The 13,187-nt window shown below is 35.9% G+C and overlaps 1 protein-coding gene across 3 annotated transcripts in view; it reads left to right on the top strand.

Moving 5' to 3' along the window:
• SMG1 (SMG1 nonsense mediated mRNA decay associated PI3K related kinase) overlaps positions 1–13,187 on the top strand; it is a 98,972-nt gene that overhangs the window by 34,318 nt on the left and 51,467 nt on the right. For 2 of the 3 annotated variants that reach the window (XM_061401249.1, XM_061401248.1), the window contains 11 exons: positions 313–438; positions 835–907; positions 1,977–2,074; positions 3,331–3,504; positions 5,263–5,487; positions 8,739–8,840; positions 9,442–9,711; positions 11,532–11,662; positions 11,847–12,008; positions 12,431–12,549; positions 13,029–13,116. In XM_061401249.1, coding sequence (XP_061257233.1) covers positions 313–438; positions 835–907; positions 1,977–2,074; positions 3,331–3,504; positions 5,263–5,487; positions 8,739–8,840; positions 9,442–9,711; positions 11,532–11,662; positions 11,847–12,008; positions 12,431–12,549; positions 13,029–13,116 — 1,568 coding nt within the window. Of the gene's footprint in view, positions 1–312; positions 439–834; positions 908–1,976; positions 2,075–3,330; positions 3,505–5,262; positions 5,488–8,738; positions 8,841–9,441; positions 9,712–11,282; positions 11,343–11,531; positions 11,663–11,846; positions 12,009–12,430; positions 12,550–13,028; positions 13,117–13,187 lie in introns of those variants that run through there. The other variant, XM_061401250.1, reaches the window with a different exon arrangement.

Here is a 13,187-nt window from a genome sequence, read left to right as displayed (position 1 = left end):
CATCTTAGTTTTTGTTCTTGAAATTTTAATCACACCCATAATATTGAAGAAAGCACTTAGGAACAGAGTAAACATGTTACTTAGAAATATGTTAACAGACGTTAAAGAAGGGAAAAACAGTATTTGTTTTCAGCCTTTAATATCTTAGTGGATTGAAATGTTTTCAAATTTTTTGGAAACTAAAACTACAGAGTTTATTTTCTCTGATGTCATAGTCAGTTTTGGCTATGTCACTATTAAATAATGAAGCTAATTTGCTTGTTTTCTCCCTATTTTATTAAATGTTCATGGTTTGTAATTTTTATTTTTCAGCTTGTAATGACCAGCCTGCAGTCCATTCTTGAAAATGTGGATACACCAGAATTACTTTGCAAGTGTGTTAAGTGCATTCTTTTGGTAGCTCGATGTTACCCTCATATTTTCAGCACAAATTTTAGGGTGAGTTCCCTGACTCCCTCTTTTCATATGATGGGGTGAGGGATTGGCTGCGTACATGAGGAATTGAGAAATTAGATAGAAAACAGAGTTTCTGCTCCTTTGAGTATAGTCAGTTTTAAGGGCCAGGATTGAATGATACAGTAATGCAGTTTTATAAAAAATACCATCTGTACTTGCCAACACTAGTGCCTTAAGATACTTAAATATTTCATCAATGTCACAAACAAAGGTCCGTTATTCTCCTGCCCTGTCCCTCTCACCCCCCTCTTAAGTTAGTATGATCTCAAGTAGGTAGGACATAAGATGTTCTAGAATCTCCTACTCTTATATGGTCCACAGGTGGAATAGCAATAAGACCTTAAAATGATTAGTCCCCTTTTCTTTGTCTCCATCCAGGATACAGTTGATATATTAGTTGGATGGCATATAGATCATACTCAGAAGCCTTCACTTACACAACAGGTGTCTGGTGAGTCATTCAGGATATACCAGTTATTTAAATATTGTGGGAAGGAGTGTTGGTTCCTCAAAGACCAGCTGTTAATACTAGTTCTTTTGATAATAGAAGAAACACAATTACTTCAGAGAATATTTTGGTGAAGATTACTTGTTAGCTACCTTTATCTTTTCAAAGGAAAAGTGTGTACTTTTGTAGTAAGTAGGGAGAGTAAATGCAGATTGTAGTGTTGCACCTATGACTTGTCTCAAGTCATTTGTTGCATGTGTTGGTTGGAAGATAACCATAGTGGCAGTACTCTGAAGGGTAGAATGGAAGGAGCATCCTGGATATTTATGATTTTTTTTGTTTTTCTAGTGATTAAACAGTCAAACAAATGGATTAATTTGGATGATTGTCATAAATTGTGGGAAAAAGCCACCTTTTTTTTCCAGTTAAATGAATGACTAGTAGGACTCACTTGAACTTGTTCCAGGTGCTGTAGTTTTTCATAGCTTGTTTGGTACAATAAAGTTCTGAAGTTAAGATACACAGGTAAGAATAGTTCTCTCAGTTCCACTGGCGAGTGGTCCCATTTCTCCCCTGGAGATGAAGGTACACTTTCAGTGGCCAGGTGTGGCCCTGGAGGAGAAAACCAGTGTGGTCTTAGATTGGGGCAGTATAGTCTCAGCCATGTGTGTGGTGATACTATGGATATTAAATCTACTTAAAAAAAAAAAAAAGGACAGATTAGATTTTAATTTCTGTAGCATTTTTATTTCTGCAGCATTAAAAGAGGTAGCTGTTAATCATTAGTATATTTAATAGTTCATGGGAATTTCCCTGGTGTCCAATGGTTAGAACTCTGCACTTCCACGGGGCAAAGAGGGATGGGAGAGTGGTTTGATCCTTGGTGTGGGAACTAAGATCCCATAAGTCATGTGGCACAGCAAAAAAAACAAACAAACAACAGTTTATAGTGCTAATTTTATGATATAGGGCTTGTTTCAAGAGTGAGCAACTTGAAAGTCTTTTAAAAGTCTCTTTTATTTGGACCTAGATTTTTTTCCTACTCTTTCAAAATTTTTTACGTGCTTCCTAGGGTGGTTGCAGAGTTTGGAGCCATTCTGGGTAGCTGACCTTGCATTTTCTACCACTCTTCTTGGTCAGTTTTTAGAGGACATGGAGGCATATGCTGAGGTGAGTGTATAAAAAACTAAGTTATTTCCTAAAATTTCAGTTAAGAAAAAAAACAAAACAAAAATCTAAAGCAATGCTAGATTTATTTTAAAATAATTCTGATCACCTGACATTTAAGCAAAAATTATGAGACCATTGCTTCAGATGCTTTTAGGTTGCCAGCAGAATTACTGGAAAGATTGCAGACCTAATTTCCCAAAGCTTGAAATAATTTTGGTGGCTGGTAATTTTCCAAAAACATTTTCTTCAGTTGTAGTTTACTCTTTTTTTTGTTATGAAAAAGCTGAATTGATGTTGTGAATTGATGATGAAAAAGGCTTTCCTCTTACTTGTATCAGCAATCTTGGCTTGTGCTTCAGAGGACAAGGCTTGGTTTCAGTTACCTTTTGAGTATGACACTTTTAAGTCAAGTGTCCATTACTGGTTCTCGGATTTCCTGGCCACTGTCATGATTTAAACCTGCCGTCTTTGAATTTGTCTCTTATTGTTTCTTTCCTGCTTAGTTGGTAATTACCATGATTCTTATTTGGTGGTCAAGGCTTCCATAAAGATGTAATTTCATTTTTTCTTTATACCTTTGCTCTTTCTGGCAAACGGTTAATTCACTACTTGTAACTGTACCAATATGTTTTCTCCCTTTCAGAGAAAAATGAGAGAATATTTTGCTTCCCTATGTTTCTTTACCCCCACAGCTAGGATGTCTTGCTTCCTAGCACAGCTTTAAAGCTGATCTGCTTCTCATAAGCCACCCATTCTTTTTTGTAGAGACTTGCCTTTTGCTATCCCTAGAGATCTAGTTTTCTTCAGTTATTTTGGTGCTTAATTATATGTGGGTATAATGGTTTTCATATTCCATTTTTTGCTAATCTTTTCCTTTGAGTATATCTAATTTCCTCAACTGACTTTAAATCTGTAGATTAGGTATTACAAGTTCTTATAATTTTTTGAACCAGCCTCCTCTAAACTCCCCCATCCCCCTTCCTCTTCATGTGCATGATATTGGCTTATCTTACTGTTGGAGTTGCTCAAAGAATCTATTGAGGTTAATATTTGCTTTTTAAATAATTGGAGAAGTAAAGTCTACTTTTGTATTTAAGATTCGTGTTTCCTTTTCTGTCATAGGCCAAACTTCCTCTTCATTTGTACAGATCTGTTATAAAGTTTAAAAATTGGGATTTAAAAATTGGGAGTTGCTTTTTGTTTGTTTTTAAAAACAATGTCCTTCTTAAATAAGAATGCTGTGAATTCACATCCAGGACCTCAGCCATGTAGCCTCTGGGGAGTCAGTGGATGAAGACGTTCCTCCTCCATCAGTGTCCTTACCAAAGCTGGCAGCACTTCTCCGGGTATTCAGTACTGTGGTGAGAAGCATTGGGGAACGTTTCAGCCCAATTCGAGGTCCTCCAATTACTGAGGCATATGTAACAGATGTAAGTTTTAGTAGTCTTAGGTATCATTCAATAATAATTGCTTTTTATTTTAAATGGTTCTCTTTACCTAGTGAAATATGTTATTAATCTCTCATTTGTTTAGCATGTATCTATGTGTCTGACTACTTTCTTAAATAGCCAGAAAGGTAGGGAATTCTATATTCCATTCCCCCTCACCCCATGATAAAAGGTCCACTGTGTATTTTTAAATGCTGTGAACTTTTAGGAGATTCTCTGTAGGTCCATTTAGTCTTGTTTTTCATATATAACTTTAAAAACATTCTGTAGTTTTTTAATAATTTAAAGTTTTGATTTAAAATTATTGTGTCTCCTTTTAGTTTTTCAACATACTAAGAAGTTTTTCAACATACTTCTCATTTATAAATAAGGCTTTGAAAAGTAATTTTTGCTAAGCATGACAGGATGAAACAATTTGATAGCTTGACATCAAAGGATATAAAGACATAGAATCTAAAATATGTAATAGCCTGAGACCAATTAAAAAAGGTAGCTAGATTGCTACATTTTAGCCCCAGACATCAGCTGTGTTGTGTTACAGTCCAGTGAGTGGTTCAGTGTAATGGATGTGAGAAGTGAATCCCTATCATTATACTCTGCTTGAACAAGAAGGGAGAAACTTGTGTGATAAACTCTTAAAAGACCTAACCTAAATGATTAAAACTTTACTGTTAGTATGAATTTCTGGCTTTCATTAGCATTTACTTTTGTTGAACACATTGCTAGATAAAATAGGACATTAATTACATATTTAATTCTTAGTAAGTTAATTGTGTATTTGAGCAGACATGTCAGCTCCTGAAGATAATTACAACCAGTATGTTAATATTTTAAAACTGAGCAAAGTAGTTTAATTTTTTTTAATTGTCTAAAAGGGTGGTTGATGACTGTCAGTGTTGAAATAAAAGCAGTTAACTCAGATATAAAACAAAGGACAAGCACATATCATTTTCCAGGATAGTTCTATATTAATGTAGTCTTTAATGAGAGTCTTTTAGGTCTTTGCCAAAAACGGTATTTTAGGCCTTTTAAACCTATTGTTGGTTTAAAAAAAAACCCTGTATGTAGTAGTTGTTGAATATTACATAAAAATTTGAGAAGTATTATTCTGTATCAATTTCCTCTGTATCTGTTTTTTCCTAAGTTATTTTTATTAAAAATTTAGTATGTTAATATTGACTACTATAGTTTAGTGGAGTTTGTTTGGAAATGATATGATTTTCATAATACTTAAATAGGTATTATATGTTATGAATGAGAATATCTTTACAAAGAGGCCGCCAATACATGAACTTTCATAAGCTAAACTATCTTGGATATTTAGTTTTATAAAAAAGTCCAAGTGCTAGATTATGGAAAGTTATTCTCATGGTAGGTTATTTCCATGTTGTTAATACTGTTATTAAGTTCTTGTGTGTTTTATGATTATTAAAAAGATTTTGAACTTCAGCTATTTAGTGACTTTGGTTGGGGGGTAGGAATTGGGTATAAGGGAAATAGAGGATGGCAAATTCCATTTCCTGTCACAGTAGTACTTTAGATACTTAGGCAAGATCCTTTCTGTGTATTGTACCAGAGATACTCTTACTATTATTCAACCATTGAGAACTGGAATATTGAGACTACTGACAAGGCAGGCAGTTAATTTTCCATTGAAACTGCATTAGAAAGAAAATATTTTCTTGCTCTGTGGAAGAATATGAATTTTTTTAAAAAGCTGCTTGTTTTCCCCATTTGCAGGTTCTGTACAGAGTAATGAGATGTGTGACGGCTGCAAACCAAGTGTTTTTTTCTGAGGCTGTGTTGACAGCTGCTAATGAGTGTGTTGGTGTTTTGCTCGGCAGCTTGGATCCTAGCATGACTATACATTGTGACATGGTTATTACATATGGATTAGATCAACTGGAGAATTGCCAGACTTGTGGTACAGATTATATCATCTCAGTCTTGAATTTACTCACATTGGTATGTGAATTCTTTTTTGTTGCTTTTTAATATGTTTATTTAGGTTGTTAAGTGTAAATTGATGTGGAAGAAATTAAGTCCTTGTTTGCCTGTGGGGCTTTTAAAATTTTTTTTGTATTAGTCTTTTAAAATCTAGTTTGCTTTTGCTCTTGTATCTGTTTACTTTTAGTGTTTGAGATCTTATCTTAGTGTAGCTTCACTCTTTTTTCTTGTTTTTGATGAAATAGCATGCTTCATATGAGACTTATCTAGCACTCCTGATAAATTTTGTGTAGAGGAGGTACTTGATACTTATTTTGAAAGACCCTGTTATGTTTTGCTTCTGAAACATGTGAAAGCTTCTTTGATAGATTTTCTTTTCTTAATCATAAATATTCCCTCTTTCTTCACCTTTTATTATGGAATTTTGAAGCATATTTTTTAAAAAGTAGAGTAGTATAATGAATCTCTGCATACTTAATACTTGGTTTCTGTAATTAGAAACACATGGCCCATCTGGTTTCATCTAGGCCTCCTACTCTCTGCCTCCTCCTTGCCATCCCTCCATCCCCAACTGGATTATTTCAGAACAAATTCTAGATGACATTCTGCTGAACATTGCTGCCATAGTTGTACTTTCCTTTGCCAATGTAAAAATTTACCCTTAAGTGTAAATACATGTATCCTATTTAGATAGCTAAACATTTAATGTCACAGTGTTAAGGCCTAAAAATACAGCTTAGATATATTACCTTTTTCTTTCATAGATTACTTTTCAGAGCAGTTTTTAGGTTAACAGAAAAGCAGAATGTACAGAGTTCCCCTACAGCCTCTTTCCCCAGTAGTTCCCTCTTGTTACTGATGAGCCAGACCAACACATTATGATTAACTAAAGTCCATAGAGTTCAGTCTCTGTATTGTCCATTCTGTGGTTTTTGACAAATGTGTAATGCCATGTGTTCACCATTGTAGTATCATATGGAAGGGTTTTACTGCCCTGAAAATCCCTCCTGTTCCACCTATTTTCTCCCCTCTTCTACCTGGCAACCACTGATCCTTTTTCTGTCTCCATCAGATCAGATCACTCACTCAGTCGTGTCCGACTCTTTGCGACCCCATGAATCGCAACACGCCAGGCCTCGCTGTCCATCACCAACTCCCAGAGTTCACTGAGACTCACGTCCATTGAGTCAGTGATGCTATCCAGCTATCTCATCCTCTGTCGTCACCTTCTCTTCTTGCCCCCAGTCCCTCCCAGCATCAGAGTCTTTTCCAATGAGTCAACTCTTCGCATGAGGTGGCCAAAGTACTGGAGTTTCAGCTTTAGCATCATTCCTTCCAAAGAAATCCCAGGGCTGATCTCCTTCAGAATGGACTGGTTGGATCTCCTTGCAGTCCAAGGGACTCTCAGGTGTCTTCTCCAACACCACAGTTCAAAAGCATCAATTCTTCGGCGCTCAGCCTTCTTCACAGTCCAACTCTCACATCCATACATGACCACAGGAAAAACCATAGCCTTGACTAGACGGACCTTTGTTGGCAAAGTAATGTCTGTGCTTTTGAATATGCTATCTAGGTTGGTCATAACTTTCCTTCCAAGGAGTAAGCATCTTTTAATTTCATGGCTGCAGTTACCATCTGCAGTGATTTTGGAGCCCAGAAAAATAAAGTCTGACACTGTTTCCACTGTTTCCCCATGTATTTCCCATGAAGTGATGGGACCGGATGCCATGATCTTCGTTTTCTGAATGTTGAGCTTTAAGCCAACTTTTTCACTCTCCACTTTCACTTTCATCAAGAGGCTTTTGAGTTCCTCTTCACTTTCTGCCATAAGGGTGGTGTCATCTGCATATCTGAGGTTATTGATATTTCTCCCGGCAATCTTGATTCCAGCTTGTGTTTCTTCCAGTCCAGCGTTTCTCATGATGTATTCTGCATATAAGTTAAATAAACAGGGTGACAATATACAGCCTTGATGAACTCCTTTTCCTATTTGGAACCAGTCTGTTGTTCCATGTCCAGTTCTAACTGTTGCTTCCTGACCTGCATACAAATTTCTCAAGAGGCAGATCAGGTGGTGTGGTATTCCCATCTCTTTCAGAATTTTCCACAGTTGATTGTGATCCACACAGTCAAAGGCTTTGGCATTGTCAATAAAGCAGAAATAGATGCTTTTCTGGAACTCTCTTGCTTTTTCTATGATCTAGTGGATGTTGGCAATTTGATCTCTGGTTCCTCTGCCTTTTCTAAAACCAGCTTGAGCATCAGGAAGTTCATGGTTCACATATTGCTGAAGCCTGGCTTGGAGAATTTTGAGCATTACTTTACTAGCGTGTGAGATGAGTGCAATTGTACAGTAGTTTGAGCATTCTTTGGCAGTGCCTTTCTTTGGGATTGGAATGAAAACTGACCTTTTCCAGTCCTGTGGCCACTGCTGAGTTTTCCAAATTTGCTGGCATATTGAGTGCAGCACTTTCACAGCATCATCTTTCAGGATTTGGAACAGCTCAACTGGAATTCCATCACCTCTACTCTCTTTGTTCGTAGTGATGCTTTCTAAGGCCCACTTGACTTCACATTCCAGGATGTCTGGCTCTAGGTCAGTGATCACACCATCGTGATTATCTGGGTCGTGAAGATCTTTTTTTGTACGGTTCTTCTGTGTATTCTTGCCACCTCTTCTTAATATCTTCTGCTTCTGTTAGGTCCATACCATTTCTGTCCTTTATCGAGCCCATCTTTGCATGAAATGTTCTTTTGGTATCTCTGATTTTCTTGAAGAGATCACTAGTCTTTCCCATTTTGTTGTTTTCCTCTATTTCTTTGCATTGATTGGTGAAGAAGGCTTTCTTATCTCTCCTTACTATTCTTTGGAACTCGGCATTCAGATGTTTATATCTTTCCTTTTCTCCTTTGCTTTTTGCTTCTCTTCTTTTCACAGCTATTCGTAAGGCCTCCCCAGACAGCCATTTTGCTTTTTTGCATTTCTTTTCCATGGGGATGGTCTTGATCCATGTCTCCTGTACAATGTCACAAACCTCATTCCATAGTTCATCAGGCACTCTATCAGATCTAGGCCCTTAAATCTATTTCTCACTTCCACTGTATAATCATAAGGGATTTGATTTAGGTAGTTTTGCCTTTTCCAGAGTGTCAGAATTATATCATATGTAGCCTTTTCATATTGGTTTTTCTCCCTTAGGAATATGTATTTAAGGTTCCTCTATGTTCTTTTGTGAATTGATAACTCATTTCTTACTTTATTCTTTTAGATTGTTGAACAGATAAATACAAAACTGCCATCATCATTTGTAGAAAAACTGTTTATACCATCATCTAAACTACTATTTTTGCGTTATCATAAAGAAAAAGAGGTAAGTGATTGACTGATCAGGCTTTTGCTAACTTAGGTCATTAAAAAGTTTGACTCATGTTCATTACTTAGTAGGTACATAAATGAAATATTAAAATGATAAATATTTGATTTAGAATATTAGAAATTATAATAATTCACTTAATATTTGTTGAGTTTCATACTGTATACCTTGATGAATGATAGTTTTCTCAGGTTTCCATTAAATTTATTAAAATTTATATATATGTCAAATGTTTATTGTTAGCTTCCTAACTGACTCCCAAGTCAAAGCCAATATAGACTTTCTAAGTAGATGTAGGAAAACCTGTCTCTATAAATTGCTGCTTGTATTTTTTCTGATACTGGCTTAAAAAACAGAAGGCCTTTTAAGAAATTCCACATTGTCATTTTTAGAGAATACTTTTTTGATAATAAAGCTTTATAGATTTTTAAATAGCTTACTGATACTGTGTAGGTTTCCTAAATTTTTTTTTGAAAAATTAAAGTCTTTGGTGTTTTAGACAGTGAATTTATCAGTCTTAAACTGATTTGTATCATCATTTTGCAGATAGTAATATGCTTTCCATTTAATTATTACTTTCCTGAATTCTCTCTTTAAGGTTGTTGCTGTAGCCCATGCTGTTTATCAAGCAGTGCTCAGTCTGAAGAATATTCCTGTTTTAGAGACTGCCTATAAATTAATTTTGGGAGAAATGACTTGTGCCCTAAACAATCTGCTACATAGTCTACAACTTCCTGATGCCTGTTCTGAAATAAAACATGAGGCTTTTAAGAATCATGTTTTCAATGTAGACAATGCAAAATTTGTAGTTATATTTGACCTTAGTGCTCTGACTACAATTGGAAATGCTAAAAACTCACTAATTGGGGTGAGTATTTACTTGTAATGGCTTTGTTTTATCCACATTTGAGCCTCTCCTCATTGCATGTTAACATGTTTCATTAACTACAAGGCGGTGTGTCTGCAGCATCACACAGAACAAACGGCCATATTTTGGATATGCTTGGATAATTAAAATTGACAGGAATATTTTCATGCTGTTATGTTTAGCTCTTGCCTTCCTTGATAAGTTTTTTATATCCTTTTTATTTTTTGAACTTGTATTTTAATGCTCTCTCCCATTTACTCTAGCATGCTTTTAGTAAACTTGTCAACATTTTCCGCAGGACAAGTTTGTGTAGTTCTAAAATGCAACCCTTTCTTCCCCTGGTACTCTTTTCCTTTTCCCACTAGAGTTAGTGCTTCCATATGTCCCTTAGTTTTTGACTACCCACTTTACTTTGGGAACATTCACATATTATTTTGGAAGAAGAAGAAAGATTTCATTCCTTTTAAGAAATCTGAAGTGACTGCTTCTGATTTATAATAATTGCTGTGCGTCATTGAAGTGAAAGTCACTCAGTGGTGTCCGACTCTTTGCAAGCCCATGGACTATACAGTCCATAGAGTTCTCCAGGCCAGAATACTGGGGTGGGTAGCCTTTCCCTTCTCCAGGAGATCTTCCCAACCCAGGAATCGAATCCAGATCTCCCGCATTGCAGGCGGATTCTTTACCAGCTGAGCCACAAGGGAAGACCAAGAATACTGGAGTGGGTAGCCTATCCCTTCTCCAGCGGCTATTCCCGACCCAGGAATCGAACCGGGGTCTCCTGCATTGCAGGTGGATTCTTTACCAACTGAGCTATCAGGGTATATTTCTCCCTCCTGTGGTACTTAGCAAAATTGAAAAGCATTGTTTACAGTGAAAAGTAATGGAATATGATTAAGGGGTTAGTGTTTCTAAGAGAGAAGAGAGGGAAAACTCAAGATTTGGTACTTGTATTTGCATGCTGTCCATATTAGATCAGGTGCCCTGTGTCCCCTGCAGTGACTGTTCTTTCCCTCACTGCTGGGCTGCAGCTGACTCCTCTTTCGCATTCTAAAAGTTGATTGTTGAGAAATTCACATTGTGTTCAGATTTGAGGTTTATATTCTACACTCTGAAAGTGAGAGGAAGTGGGGACAGAGTGGTCAGGTGAAAGGAGTATCTTAGCAATGGAAAGAAAGGGAAGAATGGTAAAGGCTTAGAGTGGCAGGATTTGCCCTTTTTTCATACTGGAGAGGGCAACTTGCCATTTATGGTATATGGAAAACTGAGGTAATCTACTACACTGAAGAGTGCAGGGGCTTTTGTTTAGACCAGGGATCAGCAAATTACAGTTCATGGACCAAATCTAGCTGCCCACTGCTTTTTTTTTCTTTCCTTTTTTTTTCTTTTAATTATTGAGATATAATTCACATAGTGTACAGTACCCATTTAAAGTGTACAATTCAGTGATTTTTAATATGTTCACAGAATTGTGCAACCATCACCAAACATCACCTCTTTTTGTAAAGACTTTTTATTGGAACATAGCCACTTTGATTCCTATTTTTTGTCTGTAACTTTTCTCACTGCAGTGGCAAAGTTGAGGAGTTGGACATTGTAACAGAGGTGTCACATAACCTGCAGAGGCTGAGGTATTTACTCTCTTATCTTCTCAAGAAGTATTTGCTGATCCCAGGTTTAGTGTACTAGCTTATTTCCAAATTTAAATCTGTCATTTTAATTTTTAAAAATGTGCAGACATATTCTGAAAGATAAACATTTTGTATGGTCATGTATGTCCTGGAGGAGCCAAACATTTACTTTCTTTGGTACATCATCAGATGTGGGCCCTGTCTCCAACTGTGTTTGCACTTCTGAGTAAGAATCTGATGATTGTGCATGGCGACCTGGCTGTTCATTTCCCTGCCATTCAGTATGCAGTGCTCTACACATTGTATTCTCATTGTACCAGGTAATGTATTTACACATACTTCTTAAGAATTGTCTGTTTAAAAAAAAAAAGTTAGTTTGTTTTTAAAGGGAAGATGGACCCTTTAGAGTATACAGTGTAAAATAAAAATGTGTTGATTTAACTTTGGATTTGCTTTTTTTTTTTTAATGAGATATGACAAGATGATCCAAATTTTGTCTTCTAGGCATGACCACTTTATATCTAGTAGTCTTAGTTCATCATCCCCGTCCTTGTTTGATGGTGCCGTTATTAGTACTGTAACTACAGCTACAAAAAAACATTTCTCAATTATCTTAAATCTCCTGGGAATATTGCTTAAGAAAGATAATCTTAACCAGGACACAAGGTAACTAATATTTTATAATGTTTCTAACTTTTGGTTAATTTGAGAAAAAGAAATGAAGACTATCATTAGGGATAGGGCAGCTTCTTCATTATGAAACACTTTAAATTTTGTTTCATTATTTAGTCTAGCATTTCTTGTTTCCTGAAAGAATTACATGAAACCTTTCCTTCCTGCAGTATTTTATAGATGAATGTATTTGTAGAGATTTTAGAATTTTTTTTGCTACAATTTATGCTAGTTTGGGGAGATTTTCTTAAAAGACAGTTTTGTCAGAGGAATTTCTATAGTTTTAGTATTTCTTATTTCTTGAAGTATTAAAAAAACCAAAAGAAAATTAATGTTAAAAGAATAGATTTTTCAAGTTGTTTTTCTATTTTTAGTTTTTATTAATGTTGAAATCAGCTGTGTATTTTATGTTTCAGGAAACTGTTAATGACCTGGGCTTTGGAAGTGGCTGTTTTAATGAAGAAGTCTGAAACATATGCACCTTTATTCTCTCTTCCATCTTTCCATAAATTTTGCAAAGGCCTTTTAGCCAACAGTAAGATTCTGTGATGATTTAATTTTTGTTAATCAGTGCTTAAAAGAGATCTTTGATAATGAGAGAAAGATAGTCACTTGAGTGCCTTTCATGAGTGGAAATGTCTCATCCCCATTTTAATGACAAAGGTGTAATCTGTCTTAATTTTTTTGCCAGTCTTAATATGTGAAAAAAGGTTGTTTTAAAATGATTGTTAACATTTTTAAGCTTATGTGATTGTTGATACATTCCATGTACTTTTAAAATTTCCTTCAGAGAAAAGGTTTGGGTGAAGACTAGTCACCCTAAGTAGATTTTTGTTGAGTGTTAGCGTTTTCCCAAATGTTACTACTGCCAGTGAGAGAGGGTTCCAGGCAGGAACAACCCCTCATTCATAGTAGTCACTCACTGTTTATTGAAGTGAATGTGTTCAGAAATTTATGATGTACTGGCATAGAATTTCTTCTGGCAAGCTGAAAGTGTCTTTAAATTTTTAACAGCTCTGGTCGAAGATGTGAATATCTGTCTGCAAGCATGCAGCAGTCTACATGCACTGTCCTCTTCCTTACCAGATGATCTTTTACAGAGGTATGGATTAAATTAGATCCACTCTTTTGACCCTGGACCTAATAACTTAGAAATATTGCCACACTTGTATT

This window comes from Bos javanicus, chromosome 25, assembly GCF_032452875.1.
Source record: "Bos javanicus breed banteng chromosome 25, ARS-OSU_banteng_1.0, whole genome shotgun sequence".
Classification (NCBI taxonomy): Eukaryota; Metazoa; Chordata; class Mammalia; order Artiodactyla; family Bovidae; genus Bos; species Bos javanicus.
Note: the sequence above shows the minus strand (reverse complement) of the source record. Positions and strands in the feature narration are given on the sequence as shown.